Consider the following 24,125-nt stretch of genomic DNA (forward strand, 5'->3'; position numbering starts at 1 on the left):
ATATTTCTCTGTTTTAGTCTTTATTTTTAACGTGATCTAAAAAGATGGAGTACATTATTGTAAGGAGGATGAGGCGGAGACACTGTGAGCGTATACAGTATATCACCAGAGGTTCTGCTTGGCGATGACAAACCAGGAGTGCAGGTGGATAAAAAGTATTCTGAATGAATAAGCCAGCTGTGTAACTGTCTCTTCATTTTGTACTCCTATTAATGACAAAGGAACAGATGAAATCTGTCCCGGGAGCTGGCTCACATAGTGACGCGCTTCGTGTCCTCCGATGCGCCCCGCTGTCCATTCTCCTGCTGCAGGGACAGCGGCTCTGACCGTCTCCGCTACCAGCACTGTTTCCGCAGTGCTGGAGAGCAGTCAGACCAATCAGACACCGCGTCTTGGCTGCAGGGCATTTAAAGGCGAGGAGAGGCGCTCATTTGATTGGTGAAAACAGTGTTAAACCCACTCACGGCTTTTCTCCTCCCTCTCTGCCATTTGCGTGGAGGGAGGTGTGGACGCACGGCTCTGCGCTCCCCTGCGCTCCCCTGTGCTCGCAGGGCAGGTGCGACTGCGCTTGCGCCTGGTCTACGAAATTAGAGCCCTTTGAGTTCAGCAGATTGGATAGTGTTGAGTCTACAGACTTGCTCATATTGTCATGAATATAACTAATCACTCACAAGTGACTGATGTACTTTAGTTAGTCCATTACTTGGTGTCATGTACCAACACATAGTCAGGTGTGAGAAATAATTTATACATGTAAATAACAGATAGTTGATTGTGTTGTTCATGTTTTTCTTCATTCCAACAAGCTCATAAAAAGCTTTTTTTAGTCCCAAGGTGTTTGATAAATTGCTCCTGCCAACATGTCTCTATACTGCTCATGTTTCTTCCTTTTCTCTGTGAGACATGTTTTTAAGTGCACTGAGGTCTGCAGCCAGAGGACACAGTTACTTGCAGTGAGTCATAGCAGTACCTTGGCAACACTTATATAAGGATATAATTAAGATGAACTTAAAAAAAAAACCTGATGAGGTGAGCTGATTATATCTCCATAAAATACACTAGATAGATGTAGTCAATGTTACAGCTATGATATTTGGTTTGCGACATTAACCATTTTCAGCAGAGACATTTCATTTTAATACAGCGTTAAGACTTATTATCAGTTCCAGAATGCTTATCATCACAGATATTTGACTGTCAGAAATCACAGGATTTAAGTCTACACCTCGGTTGAGTTTCCTCAAATCAAAAGGATGGGAGCTCTGTTGCTGTGGAGGTTTGGTCATCTGACCCTTCATGACTGAACCAGTTGGTTAGTCATTAAGGGTCCCTGTGAGCTAATCACAGTGCAACGCACAACGTTTTTCTCCAAGGCGTTTTTACCTTGTGTCTTTTATGAATTATACAGCACTTTGAACAGCCTCTGCTGTTTTGAAATGTGCTCTTTAAATACATTTGGCCACTCCAAGGGAAAGTGTGTCCAAGCACTAAATCTAGTTTTAGTTGTATTGTTCTCTGTATTTGGACAGCCCACAGAGCAAAGATGGTCATTTTATGTTTTTGGGCCAGTATCACAGTTGGGTATCTCTCAGCTTTTTACTGGACCAGATGGTCCTACCCTACATTTCTCTGACCTTTCCACAGCTACATTTTGTCATTGGCTTTTAAACAGTTTTTAGCGACGTTTCAGAAGGACAGATGGCACAATTGTTGAGAGTAGGAGAGATGTGGGAATTATTTGTGAATACAACACATGGCATAGAGTCAAAAGAGGACTTTTTTTTCCCAAAAACAAAGAACATACAAGGACAGCTTCTTTGTGATGAAAAAAAATTCTCTTTGGGTCCAGGTCAGTTTATGCACATGCCCCAGAGGGTGAGGTTCTTGTCCACACAGCCACAGTGTTGTTCCATGTCTTCCCCCTCCCTCCTGCTCCCCACTGTCTCTGTCTCTGCACAGCTGTCCTTCCAGTAGATGCAAAAATATGTGATAAGTACATGTTAAAGTGTGACAGTGATTGTTCAACATTGACAGTCCATTTATGTTGTTTGCTGATATTGCGTTAGAGCTTGGCTGGTTTAATTTAAGCAGATGTAACCATAAACTTAATGATCTTGCTTTTACATGTTAGACTTAGTAGTGCTCCTTGTGCGTGTGTGTATTCGTGTGTCTGTATGTGTTTGGTTAAAGGGAGTGAGCACAAATGACTGCACGGTGGCATTTGAGATTCTAATTCCTTGGTCCTAAATTCCTTTGATGCACCGAGTGAGGCGTCGTGGGATGCTTGGATGAAAAGGTTGTTTGTCAGGACGCATACTTGGTAACCTGTGTGCATTGGACAAACAGCTTATTTACAGAAAGATGAGACAAGGGACAGACATTCAGTAAGTGAAAGAACTATTTAAGTTTTGAAAGGAAAGTGCACAATAGTACAAAGACAATCCCTGAAACGTGTTATTTAATCGGCAGGTCAATATTTACCCAGTTTGAGGCTGCACACATGTAAATGTTGTTGACCCACTGTCTATGTTTGAACCTTGTGCAGTGAATTTGCACTGTGGATTTCTGCGGTCACGCCCATTGTTTGGATAGTGGGAGTAAGCGTGTCTTTATTGGGAGAAACCACTGTGCAGTGGCGTGCATGTCAGTGTGTAAACTTCCTGGACACAGGTCCCATGTTGGCGATAAGTATGTCCTGCTAGGAACAGGAACACTTCTGTAAACAGCAGGAACCTTTGCTGGGATTAAGCCCTCTGTAAACCCAATACACACCTACAGACAAAAAACCACAAATTTCCATATTGCCGCTGTCCACATGACTGAGGTAAATTAAGTTTAATTCTTGTGCTTTTCATGAAGTAGCTAAAGCACACAAAAGCATGTCATGCATGGCCTACTGACTCATTTTTTGTATCTTTGTCTTGTTTACTTTGTCTTGTTTTTTCAAGTTAATGAGGGGAATTATTTCAATATCTTAAGAAAACAAGATTTGTTTTAAAACCAAGATCCTGAGCTGAAATTACCTTGTAATCTTGAGAAAACAAGAAAATAAAGTATTTAATGACTACATTTTAGGGCCTCGGGACACAGACACCAGCCTCTCAGAAGATTTTATACCAGTAGCAGAAGAACAGCTTTCTGCTGTGTATTTCAGGTGTGCTGTTTGTGATGGAAGAGACAGGACTATAAATATGTTGGCATCTCTTGTCCCTTCATCATTTTGAGTGTGAATTTCTGTAATCTCAAGATTTGTTGGATAAAACTAGTTTAATGGCAAACCCATGTTTCAGGAAAAAAAAGGAAAATATCACCAGTGTGTATTTGTTTATTCTATATCTGGAGTGAACGTCATTGCAAAGGGGACTTCATTATTTATCCCTTCATTTGTTCAGAAAGAGGAGTTATAAAATGAAATGTCTGGTATCAGCTGACAATGGGAAGCGAAGAGAAGTAAAGAGTTGTTGATTTTTAACATATAGTTAATGTGTGCATACAGTTATTTGTCAGAGCTCCACTCCTTTATAGATATTTACAATGCACCTAAATAGTTGAAGTATATTACAATAAAAAATTTAAAAAATGTCGCAGTGGAAAAACATGCTCCCTGGTGAATTTCTGCTGCGTAACACAAAGCAGATAAAATGACTGACCACTGTCACGGTAACATAAATTTTCTTGTATTTCCCGGCCTATTTGTGAACTACTGTGTGACACTTCCCCAGAGCCCGTACTCTGTTAGTGGGTGCATGGAGAATGTCAGCTAAATTCTCCAGATGCTGTAGAGGAATTTGCAGCACTGAAAACCTCCTCAGCACAGCTGGATTTCTGCCAAAGCTAATGGCCTTTGTCTTTCTCTGCTGTCATTCTGAGATGGAGCCACTAGGCCTCGCTCCAAAGATGACTGTTGCTTTGCTCAGGGAGTGGGTTCAGTGTTTTTTCTAAGAGGAAAACTCCAAGAATATGGCTTTGTGTATCTCATGTCTTTCTTTATGAACATTTAACATCTTCAAAACATGGGTAGTGAGACCTTTCTCCAAGAGTCATGGGACTGATATCCTTTTTTAGGTACTGTTCTCTTTCAAATGAATCCATGTTGATTGATGAAACAACCAAACTCACTTTAGTTGTTTGCTCAGGGAGTAATTGCAAATAGAGCAGCAAGTGTACACAGGGCAACGTTATAATATTTACACTGCAGGAAACTTTTGCAAGCAACTAATCACATGCTGTGTGCTTGTGAAGCTTTCATCAAATGTACACACTTATTATCCTAAAACTCAAAGGCCTGAATGAGCCCTACAGATCAGTGCTTCAGTAATGTTTCAGAGTTGGTTTTAGGAATCAAAATCCCAAATGAGTTGCTTTGAAGTTTTTTATTATAGCCAGCAGCTTCTCCAGCCTGAGGAGGACATTTTTCTCAGAGAAATTGTCATCTCTCTTTCACTTTCTTTTCTGGTCTCAAAACTATTCACTTCTTCTTTGTACCACTGATATAGTATCAGCAAACCTTGTGACTGGACAGTAGTGGTTCTTCTCTACTCACACCTGCAGCTATATGTGGCAGAAGAGATACTGTAAGGTACAATCAGACAGCTGACATTCAACCTGTCGCTCACACTTACACAGATATCATGAGCTGATACCAACACATCATGCTGCATAGTTGTCTTGTCATATGTCTTTGTATTGGATGGCTTTACTTTTAAAGGGCTCATGTGACTCTTAAAACCTTTTTAGACCTTGGTTTACCCCATGGTTTAGGAAGACAGACATGCTTAAATATGCCAATACTGCCAACACTTTTGGCTGTATGATTATTAGATAGTAGCTGTTCCAAAATAAACACACGATCCTCATGAGTTAATGTTGAGTGAATGACAAATCATTCGAGGAAGTCTCGTATAATCTGAAGGGCAAATATCCCTGTGAAAACAGAAACTACAGTAGTGCAGGGATATTTTCCTCTTCAGATGAACCAAACCATAAAATGAAGTATGTATTTGTTTAGTGTAAACTTACTTGTTATTTAAGCATTTCGATTTTTTTTCCCAGACTTTTTGTGGCCACCTTTTGGGCCGCATGACCTAGACTGCTAGGCTATACCGGCTACCCTATTAAACAGTCCCTCCAGGATTTTGCCAACTTTTTATGAGGTTGCAGGCTTAAAATGAATCGTTTTGGGCCAGCTTTTAATTTTTGCAGTGTTTTTACATGTTTTTTTGCAATGAAATTGTGACAGTGAGCAAAAATTGCAAAACAAGTTGCGATTTTTTAAATTATACAATTTATTTGAAATAAAAGGCAACTCTATCTAGTTGATCTTTAAATAGATGTTTCAAACATACACATTCACACATCACACACGCACACACACAATAGAAATGGATGCTATAGCCTCTGTCACTTATAATCCAACCACAGTCTGATAATCGTTGCAATATCTTTGTGTGATGATTGATCCATGCTGAGTCCAGTCTTGGTCCAAGATGTTTACACACAATAGTCTGATCTCGTGCTGACTAAGCTCATAGTCCCATTTCTGTATGTAAACATAGCCTATTGAGTGTGATCTGCCCCGTTGTCTGCGCGCTTCAGTCATTCTCTTCATGTGTTTTGCAATAAAAAAATTTTTGTCAATAGATGACTTTTGTCTGTGAATGCAAAACAGTCTACCCTGCCTTTCATGGTCCTTAGCTGCAATATTTGTAGGTAAATGTGAGGCGTTTTTGTCGCACATGTGCGTAACTTCATAAACAAGTTAGTGAGTTTTGCAGGGGACTGACTGCTATGGTTGGTGAAACTTTTAGGAATGGTCAAATCAGAGGGACTGATTCAAGCATTTCAACAAGAGTGAAGAGAGTCTACCTTCAGTAGTCAGTTTATTTCAGAAGAGCCAGCGATGTTGCCATTCATCAGTATAAAAAAATATCAATCAAGTGCAGTAAATTTGTTTAAACATGGAAAAGTGTTAATAAATTATCTTTAAAGATATTTATGTGGTCCCGTATTGACACTTTTTCTCTTTTTAGGAAACACTGAACTCTCATTGGCAGCAGTTCTTCACACTATAGACAAGTAGAGTAATTAGCAACCCCATCTTAGTTAAGTAACAGCATAAAAGTCTGAGATTTTATCATTAGCGTGTACAAATTTGGTCTTTTTCCTTTTGACTATTTTTACCCACTGTAAAAGGTGATCCTTTTGAGCACAATGCTAATGTTCTTATCTGGCAAACGTAAGTGGCACGCTATACAAGCTGATTAGATATGACAGCATCTCCCTCTAAAATCTCAACCACAACTTTCTTAATATTGTTTATTAAATGGAAAAATTAAGATTCCCTTCAGCTAGTTCATAGTGGTTGAAATCAATGGCTCTTAAGTTAACACCTGCAAGTTGTAAACAACTTGTTGTAAACATTGAATCTTTACCACATGGCATGAATGCAACATGAGAACTTGTTTTCCTCACACACACATGTTTTGTATTGGGGCTAGTTGCTGTAATGCCTTAATACTGTAAACAAATGAGTAGACTTAACTTTTTGTTTGTTTCGAATGGCTTAAGTCGACGGGCTTATCAAAAATACTTTCCACTGTGATGTCATCTTGATTTTCCTCACTTAAATGTGTCTCAAAAGGAGGGATCATTAATGCTCCAGATAGACAGTGGTTATTTCAAATCATAGGGATCTTTAGTTTACTCAGGTACTTCTGTTGGCTTCTCCTTCGGCCCCTGTGCCATTTATCCCTCCTGTGAAACACTAACAGAGAAATGTCCAGCTTAAACCTAAAATTGTGTCTCTTTGTTGGTATTTTATTTCCTTGGATCCTTCTGTAAGATCTGTGGAGCTCAGCCAAAACACCAGAGGTTGCAAGAAAAGTCTGTGTACTGTTAAATGGGTCGTGGGAAAATGCTCAACTTTTTTTTTTTTCATGTAGCTTGATCTCTGATGCTGGGTCTGTTTTCAGTTATTGATTTTAGCAGATAAGGAGGCAGAGAAAAGAAAAGGAAATGTCAGCATGTCACAACCTAGTATGGAGCTTTTATGGTGTGTACCAACATACCAACACACACTGACGTATCTATTTTCAAATTCTTGCTTTTCCTAATTGTGAAGGAAACTCTTGGGGCAATGTCAGACTTTGTCCCTAAGAACAACATACTGATGTAACATTTCCTCTAAGTCACTCCATCAAGTTATTCCCTCAGTACCACTCCAAAATATCTGAAGGAGGCTAAAGTTAAAAATAAACACAATCTGGCATCAAAGAGCTTCAATCAGTACCAGCTTTTGCATCACAAAAATTTGGCCAATTTGACATAAAAGCAAGAATTTCTTTTGAAACCCTCAACACTATCACAGGGTTTCCTTGTAACTTTAAAACATCCTAACCCTTTATGACCTACCATACCAACTTTGCCAGAGCATGTATTTACATTTTACATGCTTTATGTGTAGCTGCTCATCAAGCAACATTAACTATAGCGCTGCAATCTTACTTTAATTCTAAAGTCTTCAAAAAGGGAACATATGTAGTTGACCTTGTATTTTGCTGGTGCACACACTGTTAGCTCTGCACAGACAATACACTAATTCTTTACAGCCGTCTGCACCAGACTTTTCATCCTTACTCCTCATGCACTCTTAGACAGAGGAGGGAAAGGGAGGGATAGACTTCAAATCATTTTTTAGGCTCCATGTTTTTAGACCTCTTGGGTTATGTAGCTGACTGAAGGGAGTTTTATTTGTTGTTATCATGATTGTGTCAGCCTTTGAGTGATATTAAACTAGTGACGTGCTCTGACAGAGAGAGCAGAATAAACAAAAACATGTTTAAACGTTCATGTCTGCAGGAACAAGCGCTACAAACGGGCGTTTGAGTCACTGAAATTTATTGCTGTTACTTATGGGCACAGTTCACACCTCTGGTTTATGTTAAACTGTTTTTAACTCTCTGCTCCTGTGAGGGTCAGTGCGCGTGCAATGCTGACACACATATGGAGCACACACCACTTAACTGTGGAACAAGCAGTGTGACCGGAGCGCGCTGAGAGCAATTCGAGCTAAACAGCCTGCACGAGAGCACGTGGAGGGGAATAATTCGAGACATGATGGTATACCGCAGGTATTAAAGTCCATACCGCCATGAAGTAGGCCAGCTGTATACCATGGACAACAATATCAGGCCCAGCACTTTGAGTGCCTAATTTTTCCATGTGCAGACCACCAGGAGTTATTCTTTTTAATTGGATGTATGGCCTGCCTCTTTACCTCATTCAAACCTGAACAAAGCTAGGTTGAGTCAAGCTTTTTTTTAATATTCTGAATTTTGCATCCAGTGGATTTATAGTTGAATATGCCACACCTGTGTGATTGCTACTACTTTTATTGCAATGCAAAAATGCATTCATTTTTCTTCTGTTTATTCTTTAAAAAGTGTTAAAGCGTTTAAAATTTGACTCTAAAAAATGTTTAGGAACCCTGCAGATACACGCAGAGCGCTCTGTCAAACAGCAGAAGACAAATGGATGGAGGTCTGACACACTGAACTGTGTGTTTGTGTTTCAGGGGAGCATTCTCTGAGGTGGTCCTGGCTGAGGAGAAGAGGTCCAAGAGGTTGGTGGCCATCAAGTGTATCCCCAAGAAGGCATTAGAGGGCAAAGAAAACAGCATCGAGAATGAGATAGCCGTCCTTCACAAGTAAGTGGGCTTTATATGGATCATATTCAAGCCGGTCTGTATTGTGACTACTAACCTTCATATGTTAAGTGATCTGCATCTGAAATACTAGCTAAAAGGAAGGTTCAAGACTGTAAATTTTTTATCACTGTATCCATTACTGTATCATGTCAATTGTATCACATTACTAAACATCATGTGCTCAGTTTATGGTATACACTGTAGTAATGTAATAACAATGAGGCAAAATGCATTTTGAAACTGATCCACTTCATGTCAAGGGTTAATCCATATGTTTCTCATTTGAAGGAATTGAAGAGTGGTTAAGAGAAGTACTTGACTAATACTTTTAAGCTCTGATACTTTTGTTTTTTATATGACAATAAAGTTTACAGATGTAAGTTCTGGCTAATCTGGAAAAATGCAGAGCTTGTTCCACTGAAACTACTGTCTTAAGATACAGTCCACATTGAAGATCTGTCAGTAGCTTCTGGAAACGAGGAGGAGAGTAAAAACTAAACAAATGAAATAAAAAATTGAAGAATAAAAAGGAAAGAAGAAAATAGGTTGAGTTTTTTTTCATGCAGAACAATAAAAACACCTTTGGAAAAAAAAAATCTTGACACAGGCTGATGTGGAGTTTCACTATAGAAATCATTGCATTAAGGAGAATATTACTTTTAAACAGCTATCCACTGCAGTGACTGCTATGCACCATAGGGTTCTAGTGGTCTCACCTTTGTTTCCCAACCTTTCATGATTTCATTTTCACACCACCAGGAATACACATTGTTTTAATATCTATTGATGAAGGCTGAAGATAATGGCGTTGCGTTTTATTGCTGAGCAGTTAAAGCATATTCTTTTTAGATGTGAGGAACCACAGTCCATGGTAAGAATGGCTGATCTACATTGGTTTCCAAGTTATTTTTAGAGCTCTTGTTGCCTGGGTTACAGTAGACACAACTCCAGCCAATATACAGCTATGATCCCTCCTGAGGTGAGGATGTTGGAATGAGAGCAAAAATCTGTCAAATTGGTGGACTGAGGTAAACTTGGCCTGAGAAAAAATCATCCCAGAGTACAGGGATACATTAAGACAAAGGCTGAATAATAGGGTTGCATCATTATAAAAACAACATACGCTTGTAATCTTTTATTCCACACAAAAACAAATTGTTTCACCAATTTTGATCAAGGTTAAAATGTACCTGTTTACAATGTAAAAGATCAACTCAAATCTTGACTTGGCTTTAGCTGTAAAAAGTTGTACTAAATTTATCGTCTAGCTTTTTGTCTTGACCAACTGGAATTTATCCGATATTTTCTAACAATTGTTTACCAACACAAACCTGCCTTCATAAACCTTTATCATCTTTGATTTATCCTTTCCTACCTGTGCCAAGGCTTTGTAAGAACTTTGATAAAATAGTACATGCAAAAGGTTTAATATTCATCTTGTCTGTTGGACTGTTGCAGAGACAGTTGATCCCTGTGAGTGGATCATCCATAAACTCATTTCTGTTGACACTGAACTCAATCCAAACACAGACATAGTGACTAATCAGGCTCCACTAATTCATTTGCTGTCCTGCCAGTCAGTGGAGTTTGTTGTAGGATTGCTAAGGAGGCTCAGATGATAATCTAATAAGGCTCAATAACATAGCTTTATAATTTAGAGTAAAGTTACTTTTGAGTTATAAAACTGGATCAAGTAGATTTATCTCGATGACAGTAGGATTGAATAGCACTAGCTCATTAATGCTATTGATGAAAAGTGACAGGAGCAAGTCATGCAGTGATGAGTATTGATAGATATGATGAAAGAGGACTCAATTTACTGGAAATTTTACTTGTGTTCTGTATCATTCTTCTTCCCTAAGGACCGTATTACAACTTTTTGAAGGTAGGGATGGGAATCGATAAGATTTTGTCAATACAGATGCTCTTATTGATTCTGCTTATCGATCTGATTCTTTATCGATTCCCTTATCAATTCCTGTTGTGAATTTTCTTGGTACAAAAAGTAGCTTTTCAGGTTTTCTGTGTCAACAACATTTAATCGAGTTTATACTGTAAGTGAATAAAATGTAATTGGTCCCTGAGTCTGGATATTTCTGGGCATAATTATACAGAAACAGGTAAAAATTGCACACAATGTGTTGTTGATGTACTGTGTTGTAATGTAGTAATAATTCAAGTAGGCCATCTAGTGTCTTGAAGTGGTTATAGCAATGGTTTAAGTTGTTTGGAAGCTTTCTGTAGCTATGGAGTCAGCAATGAGCCTTTCAATTGCCTGATAGCTTTTTGAACATTTGAAATTCTCAGTATTTCTTACAAAGAGTTGATGTGATATGTTTCTGTGATGAAAGTTGAAACTCTATTTTGAAGCTGAAGTTATACTGATGTATGCTAACTGCTAGCATATCAATGCAGTTTTCCATATACGTTGACATCAAGCTTGCGCTATTTTGTTATTTTGGTAAATAAGGTGATTTATACCATTTTGAATGTACTGAATATGGAACTCCTGAGAGAGAGTAATGTACATTTTTTAATGAAGTCAGTTCTTCAATAAAACTTCAAGCTGAAAATCCCATATCAGAGTTTTCTTGGGAAACGTTATCTAAATGCTAAGCTAAGACAGCTGCAGCAGACTAGTCAACGTAAGGCCTGGCGGCTCCAGCACAAAGTAAAGAATTGATAAGGGAATCGTTAAGCACAAAGGCTAACAATATCGATGGATTGAAACATTTCTTATCGATTCTCAACAGGAACCAGTTTTCGATTCCCATCCCCATTTGAAGGGACCCAGTTAAAAAAAGTAAAATAAACAGAGACAGAGTTTCTATTTAGGGCCAAATTTTTCCTTAAATGAATGAATCATTCCTAACCAGAGAGAGGAACATTGATTTTGTAGTTACTATAAAAAAGAGAGCAGAAAACTTAAACAAGATCCTGTTTAGAAGCAGCCTCTCATCAGAGGAACTAAACAGTCTGACAGTTGTTCATATCTGTACACATTCAGTAGCTAGTCATTGCTAGTGATCTCAATTCCTTGGAGTGAAAATGAAAGAGAAACTGAGTTTTTGTCACATCAGTAGGAAAACAAATTAAATAAGAGTGAAACTCACAAAAATGGATAAGAATTACTTAACAGCGCACAAGCCGTACTGACTTACATACTTCTATAGGAATATTTAACCAAAGATTCCTTAAATAACTCAAACTAATTAACTGAGTTTAGATGCACTGACCAGTATATCCACTATTTTCACTTTGTGCCACACGTAGTCTGTATTTTCTACTGGGAAAAACTGTTCGCTCAGGTCCTGACCTCTGTGTCCAGATGAGCTGTAAAACCTATAGCTGCTGACAGGGGTCAAAGGATGACTTACCAGCCCTCAATAGACTTTTCAGCTCTCTGACAATCACCATGACCACAGTCCACTGTAAGGTCATCCTTCACTTAAACACAGAGGTATGCAGCACTTTTACTGCATTATGTGACCTTCTGTTGTTGTGTGTAACAGGGCACGCTGCCGCTCATGCTCTCTCACACGTGTCTGCTCACTCTGAGGGTGCAACGTCTCATTCACCCTTTACTGGGTCAATCTCTCCTTCCACGCTGGGCTAAGCAGATGAATGAAGGTGTCCATGCATTGTTACAAGCCGGATAAAAGTCATTGTCGTAATCCCGTGTGAGCTTAGGCTGCAGGCTGACGCATACACAGTTACCTCAGGAACAGCTTAGACACATGGCTTTGTGTTGTCATTGTTTTCCTGTCTACATGGCGACTCACTGAGTCTCAAGCATGCATTTAGAGTTCAGGTACTGAGGTCAAATAAGTGAAAAGGTATTTTCCCAGACCCACGCTTGGTGCAGTCACTTGGAAATAAGTGTAGCAATGCATCAACAAAGATGGTGAAGGGGAGGACTGCTATGACACAAACGTGGATCTACACTGTAGATGGTTTAGTACATCAAACTTTGAGTCATGAAAGTTTAACATAGATATAAAACCTTCTGATGCTTATGGGGCTAAACTTGTTTTATGCACTTTAAAAAATACTCTGGTGCTTGCAGTAGAGATACTATCAGCTCTATATATTGGGCCAAAAAATGTTTAAAATGTGTGAATGCTAACAATATGATATCTCAGCTAGGGATGCACGATATTATCAGCACATTATCGGTATCGGCTGATAAAAGCTTAAAAACACGTTTATCGGTATCAGCAGATATGAAAATTTCTGCCGATAGGCACAGCCAATAAGGTGCTATTTAGTTTGGATTATTATTATTTTCCATCTGAAAAATAAGCTCCTTAAATAAAATGTAGCACTTCATTTATTTGCACTGCAGAGCTCTGTGTCTGTCACCAGGTTGTTACAGTAGCTCTAAAATAATCAAATGCAACTTGGTTATGTTTAAAAATGCATTGTACATTTAAAGTTCATGTGATCTAAAGAAATTATTTTTCTGTATTTCAATACTGAATGTCTTGAGTTTGAAAAAATAATACATTTCTTATTTATGGTAAAATCAAATGTTTTTTGTCTTGTTTTATGTGTGTTTCTTAAACAAATAAGACTGTCACAATAAGAGTAACATATAAATTCCAGTACAGGACTTAGCTTTCTTTACACTGAAAAAAACAAACAAACTTGTGAGTATCGGTATCGGTGAAAAGGGGTTTCCATATATCGGCATATCGGTTATCGGCAAAAATCCAATATTGTGCATCCCTAATCTCAGCTTTAGTACAACAGCAAAGAGAAAAATACAACTTCACACAGCATCCCCCAACAGAAAAAGAGGACAGACATTAGCACTGTGTGTCATTGGCAACAGTATGTGAAGCACTTACAGCACACTGGCCTAATCAGTTGGCACTGCTAGTAAAGGATGGTTTCAGAAACGGTAATACTTGTTCAGTGGGTCTTAGATTGTTTCAAATTAAGGACCACTTAGCTGCACCCAAAAGCTCACAGACCACCAAGTTAGAATCACCCCTGAAAACTGCCTGGGTAGCAAACTAATGCATTACAAACTCATACATGTTACTAGCACTGGCACTAATGTTAGCTTCCACATAGTCCACAATGCTCACTGAGGCTGAATCATCTCGCTGTTGCACCTTATTGTTCTCATCTAAAGCCACCAAGACATGTTGATTTTGCCTGAAGACTTGTTAGTTCAAGGAATATTTCACTGTACTCATTTTTGTGGCAGACTACTAGGGGGCACTGGCAGACCAGCAGTGGTCCATAGACCACAGTTTGAGAAACATAGCCATAGTTAACTTTTCTAATGCAGGAACATGCCAAAACATTCAAATGTTGAACTTAACGACCTGAAATGTGGTCTGGTTACTGTTCCTAAAGGTTACCTTGGTGTGGGTTGTACAAGAGTTACTGAATTGGACCCAAAATGCAAGATCGCACTTAAGTAAGAGGAGTGAAAAAGGGAAATTTATTGTAAGCAGGCTGATAAATGGGGTATACTAAGGCAGAGCTGTCATGAGATATCTGACGCTGGTTGAACAGGTTGATAAGAGGCAGTTGACAGGCTACAATCCAGGAAATCAGAAGCTGGGTGCTGAGACTCACTGGAGTTTACAGTTTATATCGATACAGATTCAAATCATTTAGAGGCTTAGAAGCCTGTACGTTTGTGACATATTGACGCTTCTTATGAACTAGATACCTTATTAGATGGACACCATATTCTCTTCCAAATCAGTTTTTGCCAGGAGCAAATTAAAGAGAACAGGTTTTTCAGAAACTCAACAAGCTGCTCATTATGCGCCTTAGTCCCTCTGAATAAGTAAAAACTACTCTTTGGTTAAGTAGACAACAAAGACATGCATCAAAGTTTGAATAAGAAATATCTTAATCTGTTCTACCATCAACAATTTACATCCACTGTACAGTTTGTAAATGTTGATGAAGGTAACTGGGACAGAGTCCCTCGACCGACTCTTTTGTGTTATTTTGTAAGAGACTGGATTCTCAAGGAGTAATGAGGTGGCCACTGAATGTAGTACAGGTATGGTAACATGTATACTGCTCAGGCAGAAAGGTACAATACCAATCTATGCGTAGTGAGTCATCCTCACACCTCTGTCTCTGCACCCATGGGTCTCAGGGGGCAGCAGATCACAGAGTTCAGCCAATTAGAAAGCTGCACGGCACCACACAGTGTAGCCTCCTCTCCTGTCAGTGAGAAACACATGATGTGACTGCAGGGCAGAGGTTACACACTGACTACCCCAAACAAACATAATGAGAAAGACCTGAAGAAATCTACAGGAAAATAAAAGTAACTACTACCAAACTATGACATCTTTCTGTATCTGTCTCCTCTTCTTCACAGGATCAAACATGCCAACATCGTTTCCCTGGAAGAGATTTTCGAAAGTAAAACACACCTCTACCTTGTCATGCAACTGTGAGTATTCACATGTGTGGGTTTGTGTGATTCGTTTGTGTGTTAGCTCATGTCTCCCACACACACACTGTAAGTCAAATGCCATTTATTTCAATCTGTGACACTCCAACACTCGTGCGAACACACATAAGTTAACACTGCACTGTGTACTCACAAACATCAGTTGGAGATTAGCCCTCACACCTGCAGCCTGTCAACCTCACCCACTGAAATGTCAAAGTGAAAACAGGGGTGCCATCAACTGAGGGGTAAAAAAAAGTGTCAATCATTAATGCAGTAAACACAGTCAACAACAAAACAGAGGAAATATGACAAACACAGGGGATAATGATTTGAGAGCAACTCTCTTCTCGGGTATCTTTGGTTTCTAGATATTTCTGAATCGGTCCCTTAGAAACCCTTAGGAACAGATTTGTGGAGGTTATGCTGAAACTTTGTGTTTCTCACTCCCACTTCAGTTTCTTTTCTTCAAGACTTAAAAATGCTCAAAGAAATTCTCCTCTAGTTCCTTTTTGACTCCTTTTTGTCTTTCCTTCCTTTTTTCTCCCCCCATCTTTCCATTTGTGTGAGCATGTGAGCCTGTATGGATAATATTTCTTTTGACAGGATTTAGTCTCCACCTAGTGGTGTCAAAGTATAATACATGACAGATATAGTACAGCATATCGTGTTGTTTACGTTTTTTAAGTTTCACATTAAAATCCTTTTGTCTTTCTTTGTTATTTCAAAAGTTATTTCAAAAGTTATTATAAGATGCAACAGTGTAATACTTTTCACAAACAATGTTTTTGAAAAGATGTATCGCTATGAAGATGTCTTTATACAAATTAGTCTGAATATCTTTAAAAGAGTCAGTGTGATGCATGTTCGTCGTGCCCTTTTCTTTACATTTTTTTAGAGATAATTTGTTCATGACTTGTTGGCACATATTATCTGACAACGCTGTGCTTTTAATCATCACTGAGTCAGATTCTGAGCTGTAATGTCAGTACAGTTTAGTGTAATATTTTACAAACTGTTTTTATGCATCTACTCATTATCCTTTGCCTTTCCGGACTTGAGTTGGCCAGATGGGGTTTATAATCCCTCCATCGGGTTTTGGTCTACCTTGGGGCCTCCCCCCAGTTGGACTTGCACAGATTACCTTCTTACCAAGTGTCCAAACCACCTCAGCTGACTCCATTCAGTACAAAGAAGCAGCAGCTCTACTCCGAGCTCCTTCGAGTTGTCCCTGCTCATTATCTCTGAGGCTGAGCCCATCCCTCTGGAGGAAACTCATTCATGTCTCTTCTATCTGTGACCTCTTTCTTTCAGTCAGCACTCATAGCTCATGAACATAGGTGAGGACTGTAACATAGACTGAACTTTTCCTTCCAGCTCAGCTCCCCTGCCCCTCAACACTCCACTGCAACACTTGCATTACCAATACACTTGTCAGACTTACAATCCAGTCTACCCTCACTCACGAGCAAGACTCCGAGATAGGCTACTTCAACTTCTTTACTTAAAGCAAACACTAATTCCCCAACCCAGACAAACTTTGCTTCCTTCCTATAAGTGGATCTTTGCCTCCTTTTCCAGGGTTTCTGGAGGGGAACTATTTGATCGCATCATAGAGAAGGGCTTCTACACAGAGAAAGACGCCAGTAAGCTCATTCAGCAGATCCTGGATGCAGTCAAATACCTCCATGACATGGGCATCGTGCACCGAGACCTTAAGGTGAGTCAAGAGTAACAGATTTCATAGAAAAGCTATTGTGCACATTAGCACATCTAAAAGTTTAAAACTTGATCCATAAACCCACAAAATCCCATTCTTCTCCAAATGGAACATTTCTTCTGAGCATGTTTAATCTTCCATTCGAGTATGGCTGTGCTGATGGAAAACAAAAGTCGACTTTAATGAAATCCCCTTTGGTACAACCATATCATCCCATTAGGGTGGAAATGTCTGTGTGCTTTTGTGTGCTCAGTTTTTGCATGATTATCATGACTGAGTTTCAAAAGCATCCCTGGTTTTGATTTTGTCCTGGCAGCCTGAGAACCTGCTCTACTACAGCATGGATGAAGACTCCAAGATCATGATCAGTGACTTTGGTCTGTCCAAAATCGAGGGCACTGGCAGTGTGATGTCCACAGCTTGTGGAACACCTGGATATGTTGGTAAAGACTCAAGATATTTTGCTAAATGAGGAAATCTGCCTTTGATTAATCTGTTTTATTTTAATCCAGAATTACAGGACTATTATGTGAGTCATTCAGGGGAAACTGGAGAAAGTTTCACATAACGTTTCTCAGAGTGTTTGAATCCAAATGTGAGTCAAACATTGTCAGTTTTATCTGACCTAAATTCCTCTATTACAACGTTTGTTCCACCAGCCCCCGAAGTGTTGGCCCAGAAACCCTACAGCAAAGCAGTGGATTGCTGGTCTATCGGTGTCATAGCCTACATTCTGTGAGTACAGTTTATTTCTTACACCAGATAAATATGTTTTTCATTCAGAGATTTTCACGTCATCTGTTTCTTGTTCTGTGTCAGTCGTCAGTGTTTGGACTCTGAACACTTTAATAACTTCAGGGATCGTCATTTCAGTGTAACAGGAAAGCTTTTGTACATTTGTGGAGAAACCTGACAACTGTGCTCTGCTGTGTGTCCCAGGTTGTGTGGTTACCCTCCATTCTACGACGAGAATGATGCCAAACTGTTCGAACAGATCCTGAAGGCAGAATATGAGTTTGATTCCCCATACTGGGATGATATCTCAGACTCAGGTAGAGTTCATATAAAGCTTTTGTTCTTCAGGTGGAAGCACCATTTTGATTTTTTATAGAGACACAGAGCAACATGGTAAAAGCGCTCTACATCTATAAATGTCCTGATGTTGAACAGTTTTAAACTTCTGTAGGCACAAAATCTCCCCTTAAACCAATTAAATTAAACCAAACTCATTGCAAAATAGTAATTATCTGTGTCGGAGACACTTGTGCCCACTTACTGGAGACACACTACAATTCTGCTTCCACTGCAATGCAGTGCAACAAAATAAAAACTATTCCAGTAGCATATTACAGCTTTTTTTTTTCTTCACCTGGCCTGCACCCACACAAATGTTTTCTAACTCAAGTATCTCTGCAAAGTATTTTCTATGATTGTAGGCATTATTAAAGGATTGAAACACTGCACATACATGTTTAACAAAAACAAGTCCCCTCCTGCATCCTCCTCTTTTAATTAAACCTGTTATAGCCAGGAGGCTCATTGATATGTCAGGTTTCTCTCTCTTACCAAAACACAAACCTCCTCAGCCAGCGGGAAAAATTCCAGTGCTGAAATCCTCATCCAGGGCTTGTTAGCAGAAGCTCCTGAAGTCATCAGCACAAGACAGACACTGACTTCTTTCCAAGATTTGTCTCCAAAATCAGGCCAAAGGGAAAGTAACGTCTGAAGTTTTCCAGTCAGTGTTTCTATCTGATCACCTGTCACCTCGCAGGTGTTCCTTCCTTGAGCCAAGACAATGATCCCATGTTGACTTTTCATTTTTCTCAGTCCTGGTTCTTGGCCTGTGTCCCTGTTTCCCTGCTCAAGGCGAGGACCTCTCAGTCTTTCAAAACAAATTATAAAATTAAAAATCAGCTTATTCTCTTTCACAATTGTATCTGTTTACTGTTGTTTACAGCAGTTTTATAATTTCCAGTCATAAACTGATGTCATGGTTTTGGCCCCCATAAATAAACCAACCACATCGGTGTTTCCAATGGTGAACTGTTCCAGTTTTGACTATTTTGTCCCTTCTTTTTCATTTTAGCTAAAGACTTCATCGTCCACCTGATGGAGAAAGACCCCAACAGACGCTACACCTGTGAACAGGCTCTGCAGCACCCCTGGTACACACTCACACTGAAAAGATGTCTTTACTCTGGCAGAAGTTACATTATTGAGCTTTATTAACCCATCCAGGTTATGAATATTGTGCAGCTCTTGTGACTGTGGCTGCACGTGTTTTGTCTTGTCAGGATTTCTGGAGACACCGCTCTGGATAAGAACATCCATGAGTCCGTCAGTGCTCAGATCAAGAAAAATTTTGCCAAGAGCAAATGGAAGGTAAGACTAGTCCATCCAGGATACTCTTTCCAGGATTATTTTCTTTTTTTCTTAATCAGAACTTAAGGCTGCTTACAGGTTCCTGTCGAGTGAACTATCAGTGCCTGATTAGTGTAAATCTAAAGTTTTCTCAGTGAGATTGCATTTTTGTGTTCTCTTCTGCAGCAAGCATTTAACGCTACAGCAGTGGTTCGTCACATGAGGCGTCTTCAACTGGGCACAGGGCAGGATTCAGGTAAAGGGTTTTTTTTACCTCACACACAGCAGAAAAAAAGTTGAAAACATTGTAAATCATACAGGAAAGTTTGGACCACATCCACGTACTTTTTCTTTGGTCTTTAGAATCGTGTTGTGAAGAAGGATGCTCAGAGCCTGATGATCTGTCTAACTGCTCCTATCACTGCCAACCGACCAGCAGGGTGTGATCCCTGCACCCGCTCCACTAACCTGTGTAATCAATCCCAGCAACTTTCCAGTTTAAGCCCCCTCAGTGGAACCAGAGGCACCATGTCCCCCCTCATCTGGTTAGGAAGACAGCGTCATTCTAGCCTCTTGCCTGCAGGGGGAGCAAGCCTGTCCAGCCTGAAAGGGAAGACATGAAACGGATTACAAGGAGGAGAAGGAGGGAGACTTGATGATGAAGAATATGAAAATGATAATGATGACGATAATAATGATGATGATGATGCACCTAGAGGGAATCTCTTTCACAGGCTGAGTTGATGGTTTGGGATAGGTTGGTTTTGGGGGAGAGCCTGCAAAGGAGGGAAAGGTAACCTCCTGCAGCAGCGTGTCAGGGGAATTGTTTTTGCAGCAGGTCAGAGCTTGTTGGACTCTGTTTTACTCATGATTTTTCAACCTGTCTCTTTGTTTGTTTTATTGTTTCACATATTCTTAGTGTTGTCTTTTTAACCTCTCACTGAGCATTAATCCTGAAACAATACATGCATGATGAGGAAAGAGTTTCCCTGTCATGCTTTGTCATCTTTTAAATATGAAGTAAGAAGCAAAGAAGTAGTGAAGTGTACAAAGTTATTCAGGAGGAAAAAAAGAGAATTTTATATGTTGCATATTTAAAACAGACAAAGTGAAATTGGAGCTGAACTCTGTCTAAAAGTCATTCTTTTAGACACTCAGTTACTGAATAGTTTATGCAATGAGAAGTCCATTAATGTAGCTTTCAATCTGGTGTTTTCATGAAGTGGTTCGGCTTTTTCAAGGGAAATTTTTTTCTCCCTGCTCTATTTTTATTTTTAACCACTCAACCACAGGGATTTATCTTTGTCTAAGGTGCCTTTAGGATATATTGAAATGGGTTTTTTGGTTTACTTTGGATGTATTTCATTCTTTTCAGCAGCATGGATTTTTGCTGTAGTTTCATATTTTTTATGTTTTACATTTTCAACAAGAAAATGCACTTTTTATGCTTTTTGTGTCAAAATTTGGTTGCATTATTTTAAAGGGAGGCCCGTGTACATCAAGTACGGTGCCCTCATTATTAAGTTTTTATCATCCAAAACTTTAGTTTAAAAATGGTAGCAACAATGCTTTAAAGACATGGTTTTATTAACTTTTTTGTTTGGCAGAAATACTTCAAAAAATCATACAGTATGGGAATTAATCCCCTTAATCACACATTAAAGATGCATTTTTATGTATTTCTATACAAAACATTCATAAATTTGAAGCAAAAGTTGCCATTTAACCTTTTAAAAGAAAGGGACAGCTTAACGGAAACTGAGAGTGGAAAAAAAAACAGGGGAAAGAGTGATTTAAACTTGATATGCATCCATCACTATGTACTGTTATCATGCTGTCATTGCAAACCTATTCATTTTTTGTTCTTTTAAAGGGACATGTCCTTGATGTGAAGCATATTTAGAGAAACAAATTAAAGAAGTTCAAAACGCAGCAGATTGACTCAATCCATCTATTCATCCATCAATGTTTTATGTTTCTGCACAAAGTGGAATTATCCTTATCCATTTTCATTCATCTCACAGCACACTGTTTGTTTTTTATTAGTTTTTATAAAGAACCCTGCGCTGCAAGTTGTTCTTAAAGAATGTTGTGTTAAGTATGGGCTGCAGAGGAGCTTTAAAACACATTATTTAAAATTATTAAAGTTTACCTTGATAGTCAGGGAGTGAGGTAAGCTCCCAGCTGGTTTTCAGTAACAGTGATGGTGAGTTCGCATACTGACAGGACCTTGGTCCTTTGTCTGATCACTCCGTCCTGTCCTGTCATTTCTTTCTGAACTCTCTTTCAGTGGAGTGTTTGGCAGTAATGAAGTTTGCATGATGTGGCTAAAAATGTGTGATCCCAGTGACCAAAATAAGTAGAGTGTATACAGGTAATGATGTGCTTGCTGAAAGATTAATGCAGATAGAGGAAAGTTTTACGTCCTCAATGCTCAAATTGTTAAAAAAGTTTGTTGAGCAGACGAATAAGGTGCAACGAAGGCTGTTGTATCAATCGATTGGTGACAAAAGGCCCTGTGCTGCTTTCGGCTGTTTTCAGGCTTTAACCTGCATTTCTGTTGGGTGGGTATTGTATATTTGGAAAGTGCTGTAACTGGTGGTTTCAAGCTGTATAACACAATGAAAAGATGATTATTGTTTCTGGGTGTTCGGTGTAACCTGTCTGTACCTGATGAATTCATGTGAGAAATGAAGGTCTAAACAAAGAACGGGCAAGCGGAGGCGTTTAGAATATCATCTTATTCAATTGGCCGACTGGGAATATCACATTTATCCACAAATTTAAAAAAAAATAGAAGATTTCTAATTTGAACCATCCCCACCAACACAGTCAGACTGATAAAGCACTTATACTTCACTTAATGATGAATATTCATTACCTATGTTTAAAAATACAAAGATTAATACTTTTTTAAGCTTTTTTCATCACACTCAGCTGCAAAAGTACTCAAGAAGCCCCATAAGAAAATGGGTTTCATACAATCAAATCAAGATGTATTAGAGGAAGTTTCTACAATTGAGCATAATGAATTGTTTGTTAAAACTGAGCACCCTGATGAGGCAATGATGCAGGGAAAAATTCAAGTGCGATGAAACAAGTGTTGAAATACATAACCACATAGCAGTATCACATTACCTCACCACTTAACCACCTGGTTAGAAAAACATCAAGCAAATTACAGCAAGCAAGGGTTCATGAAAGAAGTGATACTGAGTTTCCCTTGGCAGGATGTGTGGATATATTTATACATATTTGCATTTGACTTCCCCGTACATCGGCCCACAGAAGAAAAAGATCCATGACAAGATCCATGCTTTGACCACTTATTAACCCTTTGTTGAAGATTACCAGCGTGAGACGGAATTTGTTGCACAAATGTATCACCTTTTAATAAATGCTTTGGGGGCTACAACAGTACAAATGTAAACACAGATGCAGTGCATCATGGGTTGTTGAAAAGTGACTCAGTGTGAACTCAGTGACCTGTGCTTGGAACAGATTTGTAAGTGTAACATAGCCTACATTAAAATCCTTGTCTATGCACTATGAATCTGTCTTAGTCTATTTGTTCCAAAAACCTAAGCTTCTGAAGCTTTTTTAAGCTATTATATTTATGATCTCTGGAAAAAAAAAAGGAAATACTTCAAAATAGTTACTTTTTGGGCAGGTTTAAGTGCCATCGTTGGATGCAGGCTTCCTCTTTGTAACTTATTTCCTGTATACCAGGGAAGATTGTATGGAGCCCATCACATGACAAGAAAAAATCATTCATAGCAAAAAAATATTGAATTAGGGCCAAGAAATAAGTACTGCCAATCATATCCATGCAGAGACTGTTAATTTTTGATTTAGTTGCTTTTAAAATGTTTAAACTTTGGTTTGGACGACCCATTATTTTGGGATATGTAGATGTAGTCTTTTAGTGAAATTTGTGGGTCTTTGGCTTTCCTCCCAGCCCACAATACGTGATATTTAATGACAAAACCAGTTAGTAGTGCTTGTGAATGTAAATTCCTGACCTAAAACCAGCTGTTTGGATTTTGGGGATTTGCCGACGTCAGCGAGTCCCTTTTTCAACCAATCAGGAGCAAGTCTGACCTGATTGGTCCACCGGAGCAGATACCCCCGAACCCCCTCCCCACCCACTCCCCTACCCGCAGCAGCAGCAGTAAACAGCCACAAAGTTCCATGCACAAGCTTCCCATCTCGGAAGAAGACAAGACTAAGTGGCTAGAGTTAATGTATCAAGGAAATGTGCCAGCTACACTCAGTAAAACTGTGCATGTGTGTGCTAGTCACTTCACAGCCAACTGCTTTTCCAACTTTGGACAGTACAACAGAGGGCTAGCGAATAGACTGGTCCTGAATCCAGGTGCATTACCAACCATCCACCAACAAACCTCGGACCCTGGAAATGTGAGTATTTTAAATGCTGTGTGCTGTGGAGCAGACGTAAGAGCTTTTCCTCAGTGTCCCCCCTGTCTCTGTGTTAGCCTCAGGATGTTAAATTTAGCTGGGGTTAGCCTGTTGTTTTGGCCTGTAATGTTACGGTAAAGAGCTTTGCTGTTTTCTAAACATTGTGCACTCGGAGCTCGTGGCGCCGCTCTCAGTGACGCGGAAGAGCGGGGCGGTATCAGAGGTGGCTCATTTACATATGAAGGCCACGCCCACTAAATCAGACTGTTATGAACAGAGGGGCTATGAGAGCCTGGAAACAATGCTGCTGTGCTTGATTTATTGGCTTTTTGGACCAAAACATGTTACTACCATTTCATGAAGACGTCAATGATCCATATTAAACTGCAGAAAAGAAGCAAAATATGGGACCTTTAATAGACACTCCAACAGTTGGTTACACACTACAGAGTGCGTGCCTTTTATCTAACAGAAAAAATGTAAAATAT

General features: G+C 39.3%; 1 protein-coding gene across 2 annotated transcripts in view; it reads left to right on the forward strand.

Moving 5' to 3' along the window:
* Positions 1–22,759, forward strand: part of camk1b (calcium/calmodulin-dependent protein kinase Ib) — a 37,170-nt gene extending 14,411 nt beyond the window's left edge. For both annotated transcript variants that reach the window (XM_074686749.1, XM_074686664.1), the window contains 10 exons: positions 8,573–8,704; positions 15,063–15,137; positions 16,719–16,857; positions 17,174–17,300; positions 17,517–17,592; positions 17,797–17,909; positions 18,944–19,022; positions 19,152–19,239; positions 19,405–19,474; positions 19,582–22,759. In XM_074686749.1, coding sequence (XP_074542850.1) covers positions 8,573–8,704; positions 15,063–15,137; positions 16,719–16,857; positions 17,174–17,300; positions 17,517–17,592; positions 17,797–17,909; positions 18,944–19,022; positions 19,152–19,239; positions 19,405–19,474; positions 19,582–19,664 — 982 coding nt within the window. In that variant the 3' untranslated portion in view covers positions 19,665–22,759. The remainder of the gene's footprint in view (positions 1–8,572; positions 8,705–15,062; positions 15,138–16,718; positions 16,858–17,173; positions 17,301–17,516; positions 17,593–17,796; positions 17,910–18,943; positions 19,023–19,151; positions 19,240–19,404; positions 19,475–19,581) is intronic.
* Positions 22,760–24,125: the final 1,366 nt, after the last annotated feature.

The sequence above is a fragment of the Halichoeres trimaculatus genome, unplaced genomic scaffold (assembly GCF_033239565.1).
Source record: "Halichoeres trimaculatus isolate MK-OKI-2021-1 unplaced genomic scaffold, fHalTri1.1 fHalTri1_scaffold_1, whole genome shotgun sequence".
Classification (NCBI taxonomy): Eukaryota; Metazoa; Chordata; class Actinopteri; order Labriformes; family Labridae; genus Halichoeres; species Halichoeres trimaculatus.